Source organism: Phoenix dactylifera, chromosome 6, assembly GCF_051530095.1.
Source record: "Phoenix dactylifera cultivar Ajwa chromosome 6, Ajwa_hap1_PhDact_Kaust_v1.1, whole genome shotgun sequence".
NCBI lineage: Eukaryota > Viridiplantae > Streptophyta > Magnoliopsida > Arecales > Arecaceae > Phoenix > Phoenix dactylifera.
In genome coordinates, this window is record NC_143195.1 from 3,042,617 (window position 1) to 3,065,545 (window position 22,929).

A 22,929-nucleotide genomic window follows, 5' to 3' on the forward strand; every position below is an offset into this window, starting at 1 on the left:
GTCATTCTACTCTTTTTTTATTTTTGTTTTTGCATATCTACCCATGCTATCTAATAACGTTAAAAAATTAATGGTTTCAAATTAAAATGACTAAAATATTCTTAATGATTAGACATGCAAATAGATCGTGATCCCGATAGCAGGAGAAAAAAACAGGGGCAATAGCATAATTTTAAAATTTTACTTTATTTTTAATTAATATAAATATGATTTTTCTTAACATCGTTAGAACGACCGTTATATTACGGGTTTTTGTACAATAATAGAGTTTTATGAGGGTATACATGTAAATATCAATTTTAGAAAGGTATCCATGCAAAAATTCGAATTCGATATTTAGGAGGTATTTATGGAAAAAAAAAAAAAATCTAATAATTTATATATAAATCTAACCCGCGCGACAAAATCTATTTCAAGCCCTCCACGCTCCCCGGTCTCCTACGTCGCCCCTCCACTCCGGCGACAGCGGCTGCGCCCCCCCAGCCGCCGGCCTTCTCCTTCTCCTCCTCGTCCTTCTAATCCAGTCCTCGCCATGGCCGGCGAAAGAGATTCTGGAGGGGCGGAGGAGGACGACGTCGACCACTACGCCGTCCTCGGCCTCCCCTCCGGCGAGGAGGGCGCTTCCCTGACCCTTAAGCAGATCGAGAAGGCCTACCGAGACCAGTCCGGCCTCCGCCACCCGGACAAGCGCCCGGACGAGCCCAACGCCACCGCGGACTTCGGGCGCCTCAGGTCCTCCTTCGAGCTCCTCAAGGACGAGCCCAAGCGCGAGTTCGACGCTCGCCTCCGTGCCCGCCGTGACCTCGCCCTCCGCCACTCCACCCTCAGCGCCGAGCGCCGCAAGCTCGCAGCAGACCTCGACGAGAGGGAGCGCGCGGCGGCAGCAGGGGGGAAGGAGGAGGTCCTCGACCCGGCCGAGCAGGCCAAGCGCCGGGAGAAGAAGGTCGCCACCGAGCTAAAGAGGGAATTCGAGCAGTTCCAAGCCCGGATGGCCGCTGAGAAAGCTGCTCCCACTTCCACATCCGTAAGATTTGAGGGTCTTTTGGAGGACGAACTAATAATTGACGTCCTTCTGGAGAAATTTAACTTTTTGATGCTCCTTTTCTCGTTCTCTCCTCAATAACTTTTTTAATGTAGAACATGGGAATTCCAACAGTTTAAGTTTTAAAGTGATTTGATTGTTAAGAATGGATTGGGCTACTACTTCTCAGTGGCTAATGATTTCCCTCCTGAAGAAGTTTGATTTTTTTCTGCTTATTTTTCTTTTTTTCCCCGTCAAAGCAACTTTTCAATGGAGAAATTCTCCTTAAATTAATACTGTGGAAATCACAATTGGACTTTTTTTTTCTTCTGTTGGCTAATTATCCTCCTGAATTACTTCAATTTTTTTTTCTACCTCCCGAAAATAACATTTTTAATGTAGAACATGTGAATTTCCAAGATGTTAATTTTGAAGGTGATTTGAGTCTTGCTATTTTGGTTTAGAATAGCTACTATGCTATATGACTATATATTTGAAACATATTTGGTTCAATGGATTGAAAGCATTGGGTCCTTTTTTTCAATGCTTCTGGATGCGGAAATATGCATGTACAGGTTTATGATTAGAATCAGTTTGTAAATGAATATAATTGGTTGTGTATAATTTTGGCAGGCATCAGGGAATGAGACGGAAGAGGAGAATGGAGGGGTGGCAGCATTGGATAAGGAGAGGGTTTTGAAGGTCTCCTGGGAGCGAGAGTTGCGAGATTACAGTGCTGTCAAGCTGCGAGAGCTGTTTGATAGGTTTGGAGGGGTTGAAGATGTTGTGATGAGGACAAAAGGATAAAAAAAGAGGGGTCCTGCCATTGTCGCCGTGTCTTCCAAGGATGCTGTGGTAAGTTTCTGCTCCTTTTCTAACATTTAGTATGTACAAGTATGGGTATGCAACAGTTGCGCAACATTTGTCACCCTTGCAATAGATTCATGAAAAAACATTGAAAATTGAAATACTTTCTCTAGGAAAAACATTCTGAATCAATGATGGGATATTCAGCAATTGTACTTTTCATATTGCTGATGTAATGCATTCTCTAAAATCTTTATGAAACATCTGTCCTGAGATTATGTGAGCTTTATATCTTGAATTTAGAGAAGTTGTATTTGAGAATTTAGGGGAAGCATCTATAGATATGCAGAATCGCTCGCCTATTAAACCAAATAGTACAATGGTCTCTGTAATAATAGATACTCCTGGAGAAAGAAAAACACCAGCCATGAGAAGTTAGAAGAATGGTTGTATAGTTAGAAGAAAAAGCACTGATTGAATTTGCCTCTATTTCTTATCAGTTGTTATTAGATATTATGTTGCATTTACAATTTTAATTGAATAAAACACTATCACTAAAGCATCTTATAGCTATACTGTAACAACAACAAATTCTTATATTTAGATGAAGGTTTTACAAATTCTTGGTAAAAAATTGTGTCCAAATCAATACAATTTTCTTTATGGTATCATGTGCTAATTGCTAGCATGTTTTTTGGATCTTTAGATGCTTTCTTACAATATAAAAACCATTTTCTAAATGATTCTTTAAAATATTATCAACTTTATGCAATAAATTTCTATCTTTTGTTCCTAAGAAAACTTTTGGTCTCTCTAAACTCCTTTCTAGCACTTCTAGCAAGGTCCTGTTACAGACTCTTGTAATTTCTGTTTTTTATTTTTCTTGACATCTCGTATCATAAAGTTCTGATTTCTTGAATCATATCTTCCGAGCTCCCTTTATAATATCTGACGTTATTATAGTTAATGCTTCTTGTTTAGCTGTTAGGAGAGGCTGAACAAGACATTGAGAGAAAATGCACTTGTACATCTCTCTGTCTCTTAGAGTTGGAGGAGGGTGGGGAAAGTGATTTAGAGATTAGGATTCGGTTCCTCTTCTTGTAAGCATTTAGTATTAAGGAAAGGGTTTTTAAGCCTAGCATTCACAAACCATATTGCATATAAAATTAGAAGAGAAGCCCATGTTACATGTGTGTTTTAAATTTGGTAATAAAATATTTTGTATGTGGAATTAAGGATCATTCATATCCATCTCAGTTGGTTTTCCATCACTTTGTCTGCAGTTGATGTAACTCTTATAACTCCTGAAGTTTTCCATCATAGTCTTATCAACCACCTATTTGAATAGTTTCTTATTTGTTAAATTTGGCCTGCATGCACAGATACCTATATATAAAACATTTATGAAGAAATATATGCCTTTACATGTATTTATAGTTGTATAAACATGTGGATATGTATATATTTATGCAGGCATGTGTATCTATTCTTGTGTACATGTATCTATTCTTGTGTACATATTTATGTAAGCGTGCACGACAAGGAGATCCTTATCATGCACTCTAAGTATTGGTATTATACTTAGAAAATCCCAGAAAGTGATTAGTGTCCTTAGCTCTTAGTCTAAAATCTAATAGTTTTTCAAATCTTTGCATAAATAATGTAGAGATTTGAGTTCTAGTTTTAATAAATGCATTTCTACATCTACAATCGAACGTATTACAAAACTGATTTCTGACCGAAGTTATGTTATGGGCCAAGTGCAGTTCTTAAATCTGGACTACTATCTCTAATCAGGTCTCTTTTGGTTTGGAAATCTGAACCCAACACCGAAGCAACCCATCCCAAAACATCTGAAAGTTAGGCCTGTCCTGTAAACAGAGATACCCCTAATGGCATGAGCCTAAATCAGGAAAGCCCTAGACTGAATACAAATTTGATTGCAATCTTTTTCCATCCCAAATTTGTTTGACTGCCATTTCAAAACTATTTTGGAATAGAACAAGTCTCATTTTTCATTGCTACGCTGACTAATTTGAGAAAGTACTTTTAGAATGAAAATATTTTTAAAAACTAATTGTGCAACTGAAGAAAAGCAAGGCATTTGATGAACCAATCATGGGTAATGTAGAATTAATGCTGATCATATTTAAATTGATGACTAATTAGATAAAGTTTAGTACATTATTTTTGTTGTATTATTAATATTCCTGTTCAAGTAGTATACAGTTGATTAAAAAAAATTGTTTGATACAAGTGGAATGCAATATCCATCTTTGATGCAAGAAACATGCAGGCGTGTTTCTTCTGAAAGGATGATATAACCTGCTATTGAGTTGCAAGAGAGATTAATAGATTTTTTGCAATGATTTCAGAAAAAAGAAAGATAACGATTACCATGTGAAAATAGAATTTGAACTTTAAGTATATTATCACAAGAACGATTTAGAATATGTCAAGAAATTGTGTATGTCTGACATCATCTAGTGTTTTGTTTATGCTGCAAAAGTTTACTGTTCTTTAAGTTCATATGCATATGATCTTCTGGAGCTTACCCACAAATTCATCTTTCATATTCAGGCCAATGAAAAGAAGAAAAACATGCAATAATGTTGTGCAAGCTTACTTTGGAGATAGTGAAATGGTTTAATTTTTCTTTGACAATTTATAGGCGAAGGTAATATTCAGCAAATTTCTACTCAATCATTTGCATGTATTATCAAGCTTATCCTGTAGTATTTGATTTCAATTTAGATTATTGTTCATGTATTATATGTAGAATAAGATCTTGCTCTTGGCTAATAGTACTCTGTATGAACATTACAGGGTGGATGGTACATTTTCTCACACAAAAGGAAACAAGCCTTAGCCACAGGTATTGCATTTGGAAGGAATTTTGCCTTCTCATAGAACTCAGACATTAGCTGGAGGATCCCTTCTGCACCTGGGTGCTGTATATTAGTTCATCTAAGGACATCTGTGCTTGCAAACTGATGTACCAGTCTCCAATGACATTTTACTTTCGAGTATTCTTCAGCATTGGGTCTATTACATCCCTTTTTAAGCACTCTCAAAAAAAAGTCCCATGAATCTGCAATAAGGAGATCGAGAATTTATAGTGGGCAAAAATTGACCTTTCTGTAGTTGTTGTTTGCTTAGGTTTAACTGTGCATTTGGTGTTGTTTTGTAAGCTTTTTTTCCTTATATTCTTTTGTCTTTGTGTGTTGTTCGATTTGTGAGTACTAAATTTGGTGGTTAGAATAATTAATTATACTGAGTAAGCCAAGTGAAGCCATTTGCTAGCTTGCTGGTGCGTTTACATAGTATTTTCTAGATATCTTGCTTCACATGTTATTCCTTGTTCTTCCAAAAACTAGGTTTTCATGGTTTGCCACCTTGAGAAGCACATCCAATAAAATGGCGATCATGTAGAAAAAGATTTTATGAATTCAACTTTTTCTATGGATAAAAGATCGTTTCGCTTCTGCATCAATGGTCTCTAGATAACCAGAGGCAAAATTTAATGTTTGTATTCAGATAACTTTTGACTTGTGGCTAAATTTGAGATGGTTCCAGCGTGGGTGAGAGGGGATAAAAACTGCTATTAGAGTACCAAAATTAATGAATGCTACCTACTGTTTGTTTGGTGCTTTTTAATGCTAAGCTTTGGATCAATCCAATGTTTTTGGAGCCAGATGTACATTACTGACATGGATATGAGCTTGCTTATGAGCAGAAATGCCATGTTAAGGTGTTTAGGCGACTATGAAGGATCTTTTTTCTGTTTGAACCTTGAGGATTTATTGAATCACAAATGATGATGGCTGAAATATATATATATATATATATATAAAAGTCGGTAGCCCATAATTTAGTGACACAACCAAGAATATGAATATGCATCTGCTTGTTTTAGTTTGTTAAACAATTGAAGTCGATGGAGCTCAAGAGTACAATAATGGATTTTATTTTGACTCTCTTATTTCTTCCTGCTGATCGAAATGAACGCTAGCTGAATTAGCTCCAGCGGTCAAACTGTTGTTATCACTCCATTGCATAGATTTAGTCTAACCAAAGCATTTGGTAGGCCCCATGATGACAGTGAACTTACAACAGAAGGAGAATATAATATCAGAGATTACGACGATGCCAAATTATCAAATGCCATAAACTAATTACTCCAAGAGAAGGTTAGGAGAACTCTTGACAAGTATACCCAGCAGTCCACTACAGAACGTTAGGTTGGACTAGCAGTTTTGATATGTAAGTAGAGGTGGGGGGTCTTACCATAAAGAAAAGTTGGCCAAGGTACAAACAGAGAAGAAAGGATCGGCGGTCAAGATAACTGGAGAAGGAAACAGCAGTGGCAAAGAGGAAGGGAATGAGCTCAGCAAAGAAGGCATGTAGCCCACGGTCGCCGCCGCCGCCGCCGCCTCGACCATGGGCGACACCTAGGCCGAGAAAGGCAGCGGCCATGGTCAAGAGTGTGACAAGGGATGAGATTGATATGTTCTGGAGGAGGAAGAGGATGGAAGAGGAGGATCACCTGCTCGCAGCGCAGAAGGCGGCCGCCAGGATCCGAGCTAAAGCACTCAAGGCAAGGACCTCTTTCTTATGATCAGAATTGAATATAGTCTTTAGTTTTCCTTTCTTTTTATAGAGTTGAGTTACAGTAAGAAGAACATTTATTAGAATTACTTGAGTCAAACACTGAAGAAACAATACCATCAAGATTAAAACAAGAACTTATTCCTATACAGAGGAGTGGTGCAACCACTAGGCTATGTAGCCCAATTTGCATGCTTTAAATGTTATTAAAAAGAGATAAGAACTCTTTGAGTATCAAAGATTATTGTTGTTGTTGTTATTTGTTTGTATTTTGCTTGTGCTGATTGGAATTGATTGGATTAGAAATGATTCTAGTTATGATCATAATCATGAGAGGATTGTGTGTTGAGGTTTGTGGTGATCAGGACGAAGAGTACAAGCGATTTGAGGAATCTCTGAGGGAGGCAATGGACTTCGAGCAGAATGGAGAGGGAGGAAAGGAGGCGAGCGGTGGAGATAACAAGGAGCTACGAATAGGAATCAAGGATTGGTTGGTTTACTCCCACTTGCTGCCGTTCTTTAACCGTATATTATAATTCGATGACTCTTAAAGCTTTGTTTTCTTTGTTTTAAAATTGAAAGCAACGCAAAATGATGGGAAAGCAGTGGGGACTCCAATACGCTAAGGTTTCATCCACTTGAAAGGTGGCACTTGAGTCGTTTGGTCAACTGTGGAAAAGTATGGCCAACGGAAAAAGAGAAAAAAAAAAGAAAATTAAAAAATAGTATTCTTATGGAAATAAGATTTTTATATTTCGTAAGAAAAAAAAATCTATGTGAGACATAGAAAAGCTACTTTCTCATCTGTTGAAAAATGGGAGTTTTTTTCATAAAAGTACCTTTAAGCCATCAAAATATGTGGATAAGATCTTTTTCTTTATTAAGAATATAATAGATATTTTATATAATTTTTTTTATGAAAGTAGATGCTCAACCAAATATAAGTCACTATGGAATGAGTCACTCGCTCAACCAAATATGCCAAAACCATTTTTCCACATATCATATTTCTAGGAATCATCTTTCTTAAAAAAAATATTTCAATGAGAAAAAATTCTTCCCGCATACCAAATGAATCCTAAAGAACAAACTCTAGTGGAACTCTATTTTTTTAATCCACCTTTATATTTGTTGTCATCTTTCTGGTTCTTAATTCTCACCGTCCATAATTTCTTTTTTTTAGAGAAATGATATGAGCAGCGAGCGGTTTCTAAATTAAACACACACACAAAAAAATATCCGCTAAAAGTTTGAACTCTCTAAATTAACCATGCTTCTTTAGGATGTTTACTTAAGTGATAGGGTGAAATGTTATTTTAGCATTCATCATTTTTATTGTTTTCATAGTTTAGCTTATATCTGAACTAATTCATTCGAGTATTACAAGCAAAATCCTAAGATCTTGAGACTCCACCCAAGTCTTTGTTCATCTTTCATTCACATGCATTATGTGTCCAATAATAGTACAGATGAGACCACGAGAGCTGCTTCCTTTGCATCCATGCTTGCACAAAAAAGGTACTTATACCCACAATCTTGCACAAATCAATGCCAAATTGCATCAAGCTCTCCTTGGAACTAGTTTCTGGCCCAAATTTCAACTTCAAGCTCAACTCTATATTATTCGATTTGAGTCAAAATGAGCATGATTTCGACCAAATAAGTAGCATGATAACCTTATATCCAGCCATAACCAATTAGGTTTGGCTCAATCATTGCATCGAACCAGTTGTAAGACCAAACTATAAGGCGAGAAGATTCGAGTTATGCTCATTTTTAGATCATTGCTTTATGATTGGAACCATTTGCACAATATTTGGTATTAGGGCTAACAAAGCATCTCTTCGACCTGGTTGAGTGCAGGTGGACAAAAAGTAAGTATGCTTATCTGAACCAACCAGCCATTAAATCCATGGGGGAGAATGCAGCACTGAAGCACGCCACTTCCACCTACATTCCACAAAAGAACTGCTTTTGCTACTATTCTCCTGCTACACACCAAGTCTTCCCCACCTCATCATTTCATGTTTTCTAAGTGACCAATGTGAGGCATAGAATTGTAAGTCATATGATCCACCTTTATGAATCCCTTTGTTGAACATCAAAGTAGCATATCACTCTTCGTCATATCTATCTATTTTACTAATACAAATGGAGTTGTAGCCCAAGTCTGGTTCAATGTTATAATATATTTATTACATCGTGAGATTACATCAAAACAACCCCTACACCTACCCAAAAATCAAAATTAAGAAAAAAAAAATCTCACTGGAGCTAAGGCTGCATTGACCTAGACATCGCATGATCAAAAGGTGTATTTGTCCACAAATGTAAATAAACAATAGAAGTTGAAACTCCTCTCTTTTTTTCGACCTGAAAGGGTGTCTCCTATGCAAGGCGGGTACTAGGTGCGGGTCGCATCCTCCTCGAGGGAGATTCGACTACGTATTGAGTAAATCCGGGGAGGCAAATGATGCTGCAGACTGGGTTACTTCCTTCGCGGCTCATCACTCAGGAGATTTTTTCTGGCTAGACCATCAGGTTGTGCCGATACTTTTGCGCAGTATTTTGTTTTATGATTTTGTTGGCTGTTTTCACACTCGTCAGGTATGAGCTGCCGATGTACCAAAAAAAAAACAGAGAGAGAGAGAGATACACCTGAACTATAATTATCCAGTGTTAAGACTTTTGGGATGCATCACCAAAGTATTGGATTTAGTAACCTATGGTCACTAAGCAGAGGGCTGTGACCACTAGAGCTAGCCCCAATTCATTTAGGAGTTCAAGAATCTATGAATTATGCTACATCAACAAAAGGAAGGATAAAATTGTATGAACATGGTGGGAGGATGTTATTTTTTGTGTAAGTGAATGTTATAATTTTTTGCTTAAAGGAAGGATGCAAGCGCCCTATGCCAAAGCATGCACTATGATAGTGTCAAGTTTCTGTTAGAACTAAAATGTTGTTTTGGCTAGTCATTAATAACAATATTTTCATGAAGGATAATTTGAATAAAAGCAATTGGCCTTCATTGCAAGAATACCCATTATGCGAAGGTGAGAAGAGACGGTTAATCATCTGTTTCAAAGCTGTAATTTTTATTCTGTAACCCCCTAAAAAAAAAAAAGTTCTACTAAGTCGATGTCGTGGCATTTTGGGGCATGCGAAATGAGTGCAAAGGTTTCCCAACAAGTATGGAGGATTTGTGGGGTGTGAGGAAAGGCTAGATCAAGAAGCAGCAGCATTGATCATGGGATATGCTTGTTTCTGGAGTTATCTGGGGCATTTGGCAGGGAAGTAACACAATCATTCTCATTAGAGTTAAGTAGAATGACTTGAAAATTATAAAGAGGGTGAAATCCTGAAGATGTTTTTTTTTTTATGTTGATATATCAGGTGTCTCATCTTACCCTAATGTAAATACAATCCGAGGAGTGATTATAAGATGTCCCGAAGCTGAACAGATATAGTAGAGTGATGGAAAGTCTGGTTAAATAAAACACCACCCAATCTGCAGCACCGTTCGCCTCCCTAAAGATACGAGTTGCCTCAAAATCCGCCCAAAGACCGGTTCACACAGACTATAGCTATGTTTAGAGTAGGTAAAAGAATGTTAAATTTGACCTTTTTCTCTAGCTGTTTGCTAAATGGTTTAGAAACTGGTTAAATATTTTACTCCGGTCTTATTCAAAAAAAAAGGTCAAATTTTTAGTAATCTCTTTTGAGAGAAGGGACAAATGATCAGTAATCTTGACTTCTCAGCAAAGATTTTTCAGCACCTGATCCTAAGCGGGTGCTCGTTCTAACATTCCTTAACAACCTGTCCTCTTCTATTACACCTACCTCAGAAGTCCCCAAAGCTTTCACCATCCTGCTGTTGATCAGGCTCTCCCTAACTTCATTACACACACAAATTTATTTTAGCAAATACATCTCTTCGAATTCATTCTCTAGTAAGCGAAGAGAAAGGCACACAAACTAATCCATGAAGCATGCTAAACAGGTCTAATAAAAACAGTCTTGTTGATTGAATGATGGCCAATGAGCTTTAACATGCCTATCAGTAATAAGTTGATTAAAAAGAGATTGCTCCAGGATTCTTTCCCAGCATCATGGCTTATAGCTATCTGTCCATTGTTGCAGAACTCCGAGATTGCAAACAAGCTGAACTAACATACAAGCTGCTAAGACATTACTTATTGTGTGAAAATGTACTCAAACCAGTGCTCCTCTCAAGTTGAGCATAAAAATGTATATGTTCAAGCTTGTTTATTTCCTATTGAGGAAGCCTAACAAACCTCTTATCGACCCAAGCCTGAGCTTGTATCATTTGTTTTGCATGGCCAAAGGGTCTGATCATCGATCATTTATAAGCCAAGCTTCGATTTAGGTTTGAGCTTGTCTTGTTTCTTTGTTGTTCGAGTTCAATTGAAGCCACAAAATGTTCTGACAGTGCCAAGAGCACATGAAAAAAAGTTCTTTAATATGACATTATACATTGCTTGGCAATATAACATTCGATAATTTTTGCGTATTACATTGTTACGAGCTGCATCAATCTTCTTATGCCATGAGGCATGATGAACTTAGTGCAAGAAATAGGCGGAGACTATCATCTGGCATCCACCCTAGCTTTGTCACCTTTTCTTTTATGAAACTTTCTCATGGATCTAGTATCACGCGGTAAAAATTCTAACGCTTCTAAATAGGGCTGAAATTGGATCGAATACTAATATATCCATATCCATATTTGTTTTGTTTAACAAATACAAATTAAAATATAAATATTAGTTGGATGCAACAATTCAATATCCATATTTGCTTTAAACAGATATGGACACAAATCGGATTCTAGAAGTATGGATATAAACATAGATGGATATAACTCGGATAATTAAACTTGGTGAAAGGTAAATCAAGTTAATCGTATGTTAATGTGGTATTTTATTTTTCTTAAAAATTAAAGAGTGCTATATAAATTAAATAAGGCTGCAAATAGAATCAGATATCCGCAAATGGATCGAATAGTTGTCTATCCATATATATATATATATATATATATATATATATATATATATATATATATATATTTTGATGGATATAAATATAAATATGGATGTTAGTTGAATACTTTAATTTTTATTTATATCCGGATAGATTCGGATGCAAAACATAGATGTTATCCGGTCTACTTTTGCCCTTCCTTTGAAGCATAATAATAATAATAATAATAATATGTAAGAGGAGACCTGCACTGCTTTTGTTTGGATAATACAAGGGAAGAGGAAGAAAAAACTAGGAACACACAAATGGCTTCTAACACCCCCCCCCACCCTCCCACTTTCCCAATCATTTTGCTGGGCATCAATGGCCACAGCTTTTCTCCACAGCTTCTGCAACATCTTCCCACAGCGATTACTTGACCCACAGCCTCATCTCCTCAAGCAACGGACTCTCAGCACATCAAATGATCTCAAAACAAAACCTCCACCCAAATCGAGCAAAGCCTCCGTCGCCCGTACCCTCCTCTCCTACATCGAGGCCGGGCGAACGGAGGGAGCTCTCTCCCTTTTCGAAAGCACGAAGAAGCCCGACACTTTTCTCTGGAACCTCATGATCAGAGTCTACGCGAGCAGCGAATTCTACCAAGAGGCCATGGATTTTTATCATCGCATGCAGGCCGCTGGGATGCGCGCGGATAACTTCACCTTCCCATTTGTGATCAAATCGTGCACCGCCTCGTCGTGCTTCGACGAAGGATTAAAAGTCCATGGAAGGTTGTTCAAGGTTGGATTGGATTCGGATCTTTTCATATGCAACTCTCTGATAGGCATGTATTCGAAGTTCGGGCTCGTCGCTGACGCCGAGAGGGTGTTCGATGAAATGCCGATAAGAGACATCGTCTCTTGGAACTCGATGATCGGTGGCTATGTGTCGAATGGGGAAGGGTGGAAATCACTGATTTGTTTCAAGGAGATGCAGGCAGCTTCTGGGTTGCAACATGATCGGTATGGGATTATGAGTGCTCTTGCAGCCTGTTCTTCGGAGATATCTACGAAGCAAGGGATGGAGATTCATTGCCATGTGATAAGGCACGGGCTCGAATCAGATATCAAGGTTCAAACTTCCCTTCTTGATATGTATTGCAAGTGTGGAGAGGTGTTCTATGCTGAGAGATTGTTTAAGGCGATGAATCAAAGAAATGTTGTGACTTGGAATGCTTTAATTGGTGGATATGCTCTGAACAATCAATCCCACAAGGCATTTGCTTGCATGGTAGAAATGCGAGCCGATAGCATCGATCCGGATGCGGTCACAATGGTGAATCTACTCCCTGCTTGTGCTCAGGCAAGAGGCATATCTCATGGGAAAGCAATTCATGGCTTGTCAATTAGAAAATGTTTCCTCCCCCATCTGGTTCTGGAGACTGCTTTGACCGATATGTATGCAAAATGTGGGGAACTAAGGTCAGCAGAATTGTTATTTGATCGGATGACCGAAAAGAGCTTGGTATCATGGAATGCCATGATTGCGGCTTACGTGCAGAATGGGAGGAACATGAAGGCTTTGGAGGTTTTCCTTGACCTTTGCAACAGGCATTTAGAACCGGATCTCTTCACCATCTCAAGCATCATGCCGGCATATGCCGAGCTAGCGTCACTGCGATATGGAAAGCAGATACACAGTTATGTTGTGAAGTCCAAGTATGGAAGCAACACCTTGGTGTTGAATGGCATCATATATATGTATGCCAGGTGTGGTGATTTGAAGACCTCAAGAGAGGTATTCGACAGAATGATGTGCAAGGACATCATTTCGTGGAACACGATTATAATTGGATATGGGTTTCATGGGCATGGGAAGATAGCATTAGATCTGTTTTCTGATATGAAAAGCAAAGGGATTCAACCAAATGAGAGTACCTTTGTATCGGTATTAACTGCTTGCAGCTTGTCAGGCTTGGTAGATGAAGGTTGGATGAACTTTAATTCTATGCAACAAGAATACAACATTTCTCCTCAGATCGAGCATTATGGATGCATGGTCGATCTCCTAGGCCGAACGGGAGATCTCAAAGAGGCAGTAGACTTCATAGGGAGAATGCCATTGGTCCCAGCAGCAAGGATTTGGGGATCTCTTTTAACTGCAAGCAGAAACAAAAACGACATAGAAATGGCAGAGCTCGCAGCGGAGAAAATCTTTGAATTGGAACATGACAATACCGGCTGTTATGTCTTGCTTTCTAGTATGTATGCTGATGCTGGGAGGTGGTCAGATGTCGAAAGGGTGAGATATCTCATGAAGGAAGAAGGGATACAAAAGACAACAGCTAGGAGCCTGCTTGAGCTTGATGGCAAGACATGCAGTTTTATTAATGGAGACATGTCACATGACCAAAGCAATATAATCCATGAAGTATCAGACATACTCTCAAAGGGAATAGGGGAAACTGCAAATGATTCCAATTTTGTGCTGAACCCAGTAGAAGTAGAAGCAAAGAAAACAGCGATGCCTAAAAGGCACAGTGTAAGGCTTGCAGTTGTTTTCGGCTTAATATCCACAACAGTGGGAAGTCCTATCCTTGTACGGAAGAATGTCAGGATATGCAATGACTGCCATCATGCTATTAAGTTGATATCTAGATATAGCAAAAGGAAGATTATTATAGGGGATACAAGGATCTATCATCACTTCACTGATGGGTTCTGTTGTTGTGGTGATTATTGGTGATTTTCTCCTTCATAGATTGGATCCTGATGTTGTTGATAAAACACTACCTCCCAAGTATACAGAGGTAATGCAATGATTAGCAGGCTCAAATGATGATGAAACTGAGATAAAAAGTCGTCATACTGTTTCAAGAAGCACAAAATCCACAAATGAACTTGAACTACTGAACAAATAAGCTTACAAGGTGAAACAGAGAAAAGGTTCATGTTAAACCAAGCTTTTTTTTTTTATGAGGCTGATTTGCTGGAGGTGTGGAGACATTGGAGCATTGTGAGCTCAATTCATTGGAAGCTCTAGGAACTTGAGAACATTAAAGCATGCCCAACCTGAATGTCTACGACTTTGTTGACAGAGAAACCTAAAGAACAGAACTAATTTGCTTCGGAGGCAGGAAGACCAGTTAAAGGAATTTGTTTCAGCTGTTTCTGGGTCAAATTTATGTACTCTGAATCTGCAATGCGATGTCAATTGTTCGAAGTACCAAGATGAACTTTTCAAGGGGCAGCTGCTTGAGAAAGTATATTCCGAAACTGTCATAAATATCTGTCCATGTATCTAGGATTAAATCTGTGAGAGCAGTGCAGCATGTCCAAAGTACAATAAAACAATAATTTCCTCAGCACACATCAGTCTTTCTTCTTTTCTTCTCCCTTATTGATCAGTGCATTGTAGGCGGTAAGTAATTACCGACTGAGGATATGAAAAACCTGAGCAACTTTGATACTTTCAGATAAATATGAATAATCAATTGATGCAATGTGATATCATCAAAAATATTTAAAAAACTATTGCTGGTGGATATATAAGAAAAAAATACAGATGTGAGATACTAGAAGGACCTATATGTGAAGGATGAAGGCCATTGGTATGACATGTGGAATGTTTTCAGACTCAGAGAGAGAATATCTAAAATATAACTTGGGATACATAGAAAGCATCTATTCGAGAAATTTGACATTAAGTGTAAGAACATTACCCACTAAAGCATTTGAATAACACCAGCCAAGCTACTTTTTTGGGTAAAGAGCCAAGCTGCTATTGTACGCCAAATCCCAGATATAAAGATCCCAGGAAAACCGAAAGGCATCTACCAGCCTAGTGCTTAACACTCAACCAGTACTCCTAAGTTCCCAGTTAGGTAACCTCCAAGATAAAAATATCCAATAAATAGGCATATTTCTTTTGAAATGAGAAATCCTTTTCAAGGCATTTACTAACACCTACAAAGAAAAAGAGCAGAGATTATATGTACTTGTTAGAGGAAAAATTCCTTAGCAAAATTACTACCTCTGGTTATGTTGATCAAGACGGACTATTTAGATTATTCCTAAATAAGGATGCTATATCACTTCAACAACATCTGAATCAACACAGCAACATAAAATTTTAGATGAAGGAGAACCAGGTTCACAATCACTTCAACATCTGAATCAACACAGCAGCATAGAATTTTAAATTTAGAAGAACCAGGTTCACCATCAACAAGTCTTGTCCCACCTTCGCTTCAGCCTTGTAAACACTTGGTTGCTAGTAATTCCCACTTTGGGCAAAATGAAGAAGGAAGCAAACTTCCCAAATTGAAGAGTGAGACAATATCACTTCACATCCTCAAATAGTATGAACCCTCCTAAGTCCTAACTAGTCTGTTGGAAAAACAAGCACGGCATGTGTATGCATGCGTGTTGAGCTTCTCTGAGATATTTGTTAAGCAACAAACAAAGCATTCAGTAACTTCAACAGATATGCACAATATTTTGGATATCTTTGCAAGCAACTGTTGGTTTCAGCATGGAAAAGTGGTGTGTAATGTTGCAGTTTAATGGGAAATACAGTAGACTGTTGAAAAGGGCAGCCCAAATGGACAAGGCTCCCTCGGTCTAGGGAGAGTCAGGTCTATGCAACCTTACACCCGCATGTTTCTGTGTTTGGAACCCATGACCTTTAGGCCCCAATAGAGCAGCCTTATCATTACACCAAGGCTCATCCTCACAACAAAGTGCTGGAGAAAAAAAAAGGAGTTACAATATTGGATATGTATCAACATTTTTTTAAAAAGAGAACACTGACCTCCATCAACTTGTTCATGTGGAGATAAGATTTTAAATGGAAAGGTGCAAAAATACTTGAAAGCATTAAAAACATTTTGCTTTATAAGAAAATAACATAAGTATTGTTCGAAAAAGATAAATGAACAAAAAATGGTATTTCTGTCTAAGAATGATGGTGGCACTGATAGTTAAAACCCTAGAAACTAGAATTATCTAAAATGACATTAAAGGTTTAAACAAACAGACAGTTTCAGACTTTGGTTTCTGCTCATGTTGCATCCAGGGATTTCAAGGAAGCTGCAAAAGTGGCCGTCGAGCTTGTGTATTGTAAACTCAAAGAGGCCTGCGATACAATGATGCCTAAACTAAGATGTGTCAATCGCTTTCAGCTCAAGCAGGCCATCGTTTTTTCAAACCCCTTTATGGATTAGTTCTGAGGCAACAATTGCACTATTATAGATTTCATTCTCCATTTGTGTAACTACAGTTTCACCAGTGGTTGTATCATAGGAGGTGACCTTTCCAAACTCTATGATTTTCAGAACAAACTTAAGATAAGCCATTAGCCAGCATATTAAAGAAAAAAATCATGAAACACAACAGCAATAAATGAAGCAAAATCAGCATCTCCTACCAAAACAGAAACTATGAAGCACCTACTCAGGGAATGCTAAGCCAACCACTATAACATGTTCTAATTATACAACCAAAATCACTTTTTCTCGGTTCAAGTATTTTTCATTCTATAATTGACAAGGTGATCTTGACATACTGTTTAGGTTTTGGCTTTCGGACCTGATGCCACACCTGAAGATTATGTCTTATTGAAGGGGATGCATGTAGAGTTGGCTACAGAAAGAAAATGGAACTAGACTAACAGATAACACATGTAGAAATTACACCAAACAGGATGAAAAGGACTTGCTACCTGGAATGGGCTTCCAGGTGTGATTCCAGTGAGCCACAAAATGGAAAATGCAGCTCAGACCAGAGTCAGCAACAACATCAAGTAAAATGGTGAGGCCTTAAAAACAATTATCTTTATGGTCCTAAATAGCTTTTGAACATGGTGAGTTGGGTTCTGACACTCATTGAACGCAATTAACAAGCAATTCTTGATGTAAAAAAAAAAACCCCTCATATTCTTGAATCTCAAAGCTCCAATATTTTTTCTCATCCAAATGAAATCAAATAGAAATTTTGATCTGAAACTCCTCTTTATGTGCTCTTTGCTGAATACCCAAGCAGTTGATAAAACAACAAGTGGGTAATTTGATAACCATTTCATATTATTGATACCATTAACACCATGCACCAATAAAATTTCTAATTATTATACAAAAGATAGACAGACAACAGGATTTACCACCAAAAACAGGGAAGAGAAGAGGGATTGGAGAGAAAGGCGATCAGGGATCGGAAAGCTCACCAACCACAAAATAAAAAGACCATTTTTTCCCTCTCGCTCTCTCCTATCTCCCTCCTCTTCTCTGCTCCTCGTCCTCGGCCATCGCCTTCTTGCTGGCCTCGACGAGCTTATCGAGGGCCTTCTGGACAGCGTCGCGGCCGCCGATGAGGAGGCGGGTGACGACCTCGGGGTCGCGCTCGAAGCGGGCCTCCTCGAACTCGCGGCGGGCGTTCTCCCGGAGGACGTCCCGCCACGGGACACCGCGAGAGTCGGGCCACGTGAAGAAGCGCGTCGCCCGGAGGATGTCGCGGTAGAGCCCCAGCACCTCCCGCCGCGTGCTTGTCAGCCGTCTCCGGGCGTCGAGCTCGTCCTCTTCGCCGTCTCGGGGACTCTTATTCACAAGGTGCCGCTCCAGCAGCTCCTCCACCGTGTCCGGGCCCTCGTGCAGAGATCGCCGCGCGATCAGGGAGGAGGTGGAGAGGGGGAGTCGCCGGCGAAGTTTTGGCCGGAAGAGGGAAGAGGCAGCCATGGCTGTGTTCTTTTGGGATTTGTTGGAGACGGCGAGAATAAAAGAGGGCCGAGTTTATGGGGGGTTGGCTCCGGTATTTCGGGTCCGCTTGGGTTAGACTGAACCGGGCGCTCTGGCTGCAATCAAAAATTTTAAAAATTCACAAAAAATTCAGAAAGTGTTCGACTAACAAAAAAATAAGAATAAAATAATAATTTTTTAAAATATGATCTTTCTAAAATCTTTTTAAATTTATTACCTACGTAAAAAAATAATAAATAATAGAAATATCACCACTAACAATCATAAATTCTAGTTCTTTAAATATGTTTTTCACCTCTATCCTTATTTTTTTAATCTCTAGCCTACACCTATTCTTTTATCCTTTATCTCTATTAGAGGATATTCTGATCGTACATGAGTATAGCTAATAAGATTAGAAAAAGAAAGTTGACGGAAAGAGAAAGGAACAGACTCATAATTCTTCCAAAAGATCCCTCCTGGATGATGTGCAATATAAAAGGCGACCCAGTCAGCAGCACTGCTCGTCTCCTGTAGACATGAGTGGCCCAGAAGGAGTCACATCCTTTCGAGAGCCTGTGTATGTTCTGAAGCAGCAATTGCCCATCATCATAATTGTGCTGGCCTTGAATCACTCTGTTGCTGGTGGTCCAAACCGAGAACGATTGGCACAGCGGTGTGAACGGAATTCCGTCTGAGTTGCCTTGGTTGGTGTTGATTGCGCTCCACCTTCCACCGGGAAACCTGCAAGCAAGCCTCGCACCACCACTGGGGTAGTGGGGGCCCTCCGACGATCAAGTCAGAGGAGATTGGAGGAGAAGGAGAGATAATAGTAGCAAGTAGGAGAATGCTCTGGAAGTTCTTGCTTACTTCCCCCCCTTCTCCCCCCAGCCGCATATATACCAGGCTGGGGGGTCTTTCAGGGGGGTTCGTCATCGTGGGGCACGATGGAGCTGCCACTGACACGGCCGTTACAGGGCGTCGTGGGGCAGCGCTGGGTACGGCCATGACAGGGCGTAGTGGAGCTCCGCCTTGTACGGCTGTTACAGGGGATCGTGGAGCAGCGCCAGATACAACCGTTGCAGGGAGTAGTGGAGCAGGAGGCTGCGGCGTGCCTCTGGGGAATAGCCTGTCGTTGTCGAGAGATGTCCGACTCGGGGTCGGGCTGCGGAGACGAAGATGTCCGACTCGGGGTCGGATTGCTGGATCAAGGGGCAGTCGACTCGGGGTCGGGCTGCGGAGCCGAAGATGTCCGACTCGGGGTCGGATTGCTGGATCAAGGGGCAGCCGACTCGGGGTCGGGCTGCGGAGCCGAAGATGTCCGACTCGGGGTCGGATTGCTGGATCAAGGGGCTGCCGTAGTCTTCCTGGGCGCGCGTGCCGGTCACGTGGGGCATGGTGGCTAAGTTCCCCCGTAACAGTAGCCCCCCACTTCCGAGCCTGGAACCAGAAGGGGAACGGGTGAAGGGAGTGATGCTTCGAGATTGCCGCCATCCCTCGGAGAGGCGCGCGCGCTTCGAGCTCCCCGCCTTCTTTATGGCGTATGGCGGTTGTCGCTGACCTGGCAGTCTGAGGATTTCGGCGGACATCCTTCCTTAATGGCGTCGATTCGCCTTTGGGGCGCGAGCAACCCTTCGGCAGCCAGGCGTCCTCTGGCGTCACCGAGGCGTCACCCACCTTTCCGCCTATTTAACCGGGGGCCCTCCTCCGTCCGCCTTTCTCTTTACAGACATCTTCGAGTTTCTCCTTTGCGCTGCCGTCATTGCCGTCGGACTGTTCGCTTGCTCCTCCTTTGACGCTCTTGGAGCCGTTCTTCCTTCTCTTCCGGTGAGTTGCCCCATTCTTCAATTTAAGGCTCTCCATACTTTCTCCTTTTGTATTAGTGTACTCCAGTCGTTCCGGTCCTTTCCCCCTTCTTGACCCCGTCCTGACCGTAGATTAACTGGCCATTAGGGATGGGCGAAGTGAGAGCAGACCGCATTAAGTCGGAGCTGGTCGCCGAAGACCTAGATAGGTTCGTGGCTCGATACCACCTTCCCGAGGCCTGCAATGTTACGCTCCCGGGGCCTGAGGAGAGGATGTCCCATCCTCCTCCAGGGAAGGTTGCCATCAATGAGGGCATTCTTCAGGCCGGGTTCCGCTTTCCCCCCTCGGACTTAGTTGTGCAGGTGCTTCGGAGTTTAAGAGTGGCGCCGACGCAACTGGTGCCGAACTCATGGCGCGCCCTGACGGCCTTCCAGGTTCTCTGCCGCATGCACGAGGTTCCCGCCACCCTGAATGTCTTTTGGGAATGCTACGGCTTGAACGGCCACCCCTAGGACAGAGGGTGGTGGTGCTTTGCGGCGCGGCGAGGGTGCGGCCTCGTCAAGGAGGCTCCTTCCTCCATTCACGGCTGGAAGGAGCGTTTCTTTTTCATTGACGTAGATCCCTCTTGGGGAATCAGGGCAACCTGGGAGACGCCGATGAAGTCCCCGATTGGCCTATCGAGGTTGTCGAGGGAGGAATCCGATGGCGTCGCCGTCTTGAAGGGGTTGGTTGCCGAGGGCCGGCTCCCCCCGGTGGCTCGCCTTATTTCCGAGGATACCTTGGTGAACGTCGGTCTGAGCTCGGTCCCCGCTGACCGTGAGCCCGCCACCATTTCTTTTTTAGCTCTTTTCTCCTCTTTCGTCTCGTTCTTTCCTTCAGTTTCTCAACCTCCGACCACCTCGTCCTTTTTGCAGAGATCGACGACGTCATGCGGTCGGACAAGGCAACGGCTGTTGGTAGGACGTCCCTACTGGAAGCAGTCCGGAGGAAGAAACGAGCTTCTCCGAGCGGGGCCCCACCGGCGAAGAAGTCCCGCCGGCAGGCGACTCCGACGCCGACAGACGGGTCCGGACCCACCGATCAGGGGGACGCCGCGGGCGCGGACCGGGAGTTGACGCTGTATCAGCCCTCCGATGCCGAGACTACCGTTTCTCCGGAGGCATCACCCGGGCGCGCCCGAGATGGACGGGTCGGACGTGATCGGTCCCCAGCCCAGCCTTCGACTCGGTCGGCTCCGGATGATACGAGGAGGGACGCGCCGAGGCCCCGGCCGAGCGGGACCCTGTCAATTCCAGGGGCGGTCCCCGCCCCGAGCATGGTCAGCATGACTCTTCCCCAAGCGATGGGTAAGGGTAAGGCTGCAGAACCACCGTCCGACTCCGGGGAGAAGTCGGGGTCGGCCTTCACTTTCGCCGGCGCCCGAAACCTCATCGAGACGGTGCTGCTGGAGAAGGACCGCAGGCAGGTCCGGGAGATGAGGGTCCCTGACGTTGGGGCTGCCAGCTGCGTCTATCTCATGTCGGTGAGTGTTCTTTTGGTCGTTTTCATCATTTATAGGCTCTGTTGATCCCCGCCTGACGCCCTCGTTTTTCCTATCTCTTAGCTCGCCCAGTACATGATCCGCCTGGAGGAGTGCTACGAGGAACAGGCGAGGCTTCTGGCGAGGGCCGAGAGCCAACTGAAGGCAGTAGAGAAGGGAGGTCAGGCTGCGGCGGGGAGGACGACCAGGGACCTCGAGATGAGGCTCCGGGTGGCCGAAGAGCGGGCACTCGGCTTTGTCACCCTCGAGAAGCAACTGTTGGAGGCTCAGGAGCAACTCAAGGTTGCCTCGGGTCTCGAGGGCGAGATCAAGAAGGCGGAGGAGCGGGCCGAGAAGCAGTCCCGGAAGGCTGCCGACTACCGAAAGAGGTGGGAGAAGGCCCAGCGGTCAGCCGACAACGCCCGCAACCGAACCCGGTCTCTTGAAGCCAAGCTGGGCGAATTGGAGTCGGCCTTGGAGAAGTCCCGCGCGAGCGACCAGGAGCTTCATTCGCGCCTGGAGGAGGCTGAGGCTGCTCGCATTGCTGCCGAGGCGAAGCACAAGGAGGCTCAGGCTGATCTGCTGAGGGTCTCCTCCGAGGCGGACGACCGGATTGTGGCGAAGGTCTTAGAGGCGAAGGCTCAGATTATGGAGCGGGCAGAGGCGGCGCTGGCCGAGAAGAGTGCGGAGATCGGGCGTCAGGCGGTACAGGCTTATCGTCAGTCCGCCGAGTTCACCCGTGATATGTCGGAGGCGGTACAGGCCTATCGTCAGTCTGACGAGTTCGTCCGTGACATGTCGGACGCGGGGTCCGACTCCTTTGTCTTAGGCTTCGAGGAAGGCCTGGCAAGGGTGTCGGCTAAGTACCCCGAAATTGACCTGAGTGGGATCTCCCTTCTCGACTCCCCTCCGGCGCCATTGCCTGCTGATTCTCCAACCGTCTCCCGACCCCCTGCGGACGTGCCCGGCATTCCCGACCCGGGGGTTCCTCCAAGCTGACCTTCTGTATTTTTGTTCTTTTCTTTGTGTGTTGGCGTTTTGCCAAGTTGTATGGGTCTCGGCCCTGAAACAATGAAAGTTAATGCAAATAGAGTTTCTTCATTTCACTTTCGTCCTTCTTCTTTTTAACTCTTGGTAGCGTCTCGCTGACTCCCGACTCTTGAAATTCTTCTGGCGCTAGGCCAGGTATCTGAGGGTTAGGCCTCAGGGAATTCTTCCGGCGCTAAGCCAGGCATCCGAGGGTTAGGCCTCAGGAACTTCTTCCGGCGCTAGGCCAGGCATCCGAGGGTCAGGCCTCAGGGAATTCTTCCGGCGCTAAGCCAGGCATCCGAGGGTTAGGCCTCAGGAACTTCTTCCGGCGCTAAGCCAGGCATCCGAGGGTTAGGCCTCAGGAACTTTTTCCGGCGCTAAGCCAGGCATCCGAGGGTTAGGCCTCAGGAACTTCTTCCGGC

General features: G+C 42.7%; 3 protein-coding genes across 6 annotated transcripts; 2 read left to right on the forward strand and 1 right to left on the reverse strand.

Annotated features, from left to right (window-relative positions):
- The first annotated feature begins 393 nt into the window (after positions 1 to 393).
- Positions 394 to 5,146, forward strand: LOC113462518 (uncharacterized). Its single transcript, XM_039121968.3, has 4 exons — positions 394 to 1,024; positions 1,655 to 1,876; positions 4,409 to 4,505; positions 4,655 to 5,146. Exons 1-2 carry the CDS (start codon positions 533 to 535, stop codon positions 1,826 to 1,828), a joined length of 666 nt encoding a protein of 221 aa, XP_038977896.3. The 5' UTR covers positions 394 to 532; the 3' UTR covers positions 1,829 to 1,876; positions 4,409 to 4,505; positions 4,655 to 5,146.
- Positions 5,147 to 11,644: 6,498 nt separating this feature from the next.
- Positions 11,645 to 18,231, reverse strand: EMB1793 (LYR family of Fe/S cluster biogenesis protein). 4 transcript variants are annotated; one of them, XR_015987799.2, is made up of 3 exons: positions 17,646 to 18,231; positions 13,361 to 16,167; positions 11,645 to 13,097 (listed from the first exon to the last, which is right to left on the reverse strand). XR_015987799.2 is itself a non-coding variant. In XM_039126844.3 (2 exons), the coding sequence occupies exon 1, from the start codon at positions 18,151 to 18,153 to the stop codon at positions 17,689 to 17,691; it is 465 nt and encodes a 154-aa protein (XP_038982772.1). In that variant the 5' UTR covers positions 18,154 to 18,231; the 3' UTR covers positions 14,271 to 14,875; positions 17,646 to 17,688. The 4 variants fall into 4 exon arrangements, 2 of the variants coding, with proteins under 2 accessions (XP_038982772.1, XP_088579284.1); XR_015987800.2 differs by lacking the exon at positions 11,645 to 13,097 and having other exon boundaries at positions 14,271 to 14,875; positions 15,145 to 16,167; XM_039126844.3 differs by lacking the exon at positions 11,645 to 13,097 and having other exon boundaries at positions 14,271 to 14,875.
- On the forward strand, positions 11,805 to 14,790 carry LOC103703825 (Tetratricopeptide repeat (TPR)-like superfamily protein). The gene has a single exon (XM_008786833.5). It carries the CDS (start codon positions 11,805 to 11,807, stop codon positions 14,166 to 14,168), a length of 2,364 nt encoding a protein of 787 aa, XP_008785055.4. The 3' UTR covers positions 14,169 to 14,790.
- Positions 18,232 to 22,929: the final 4,698 nt, after the last annotated feature.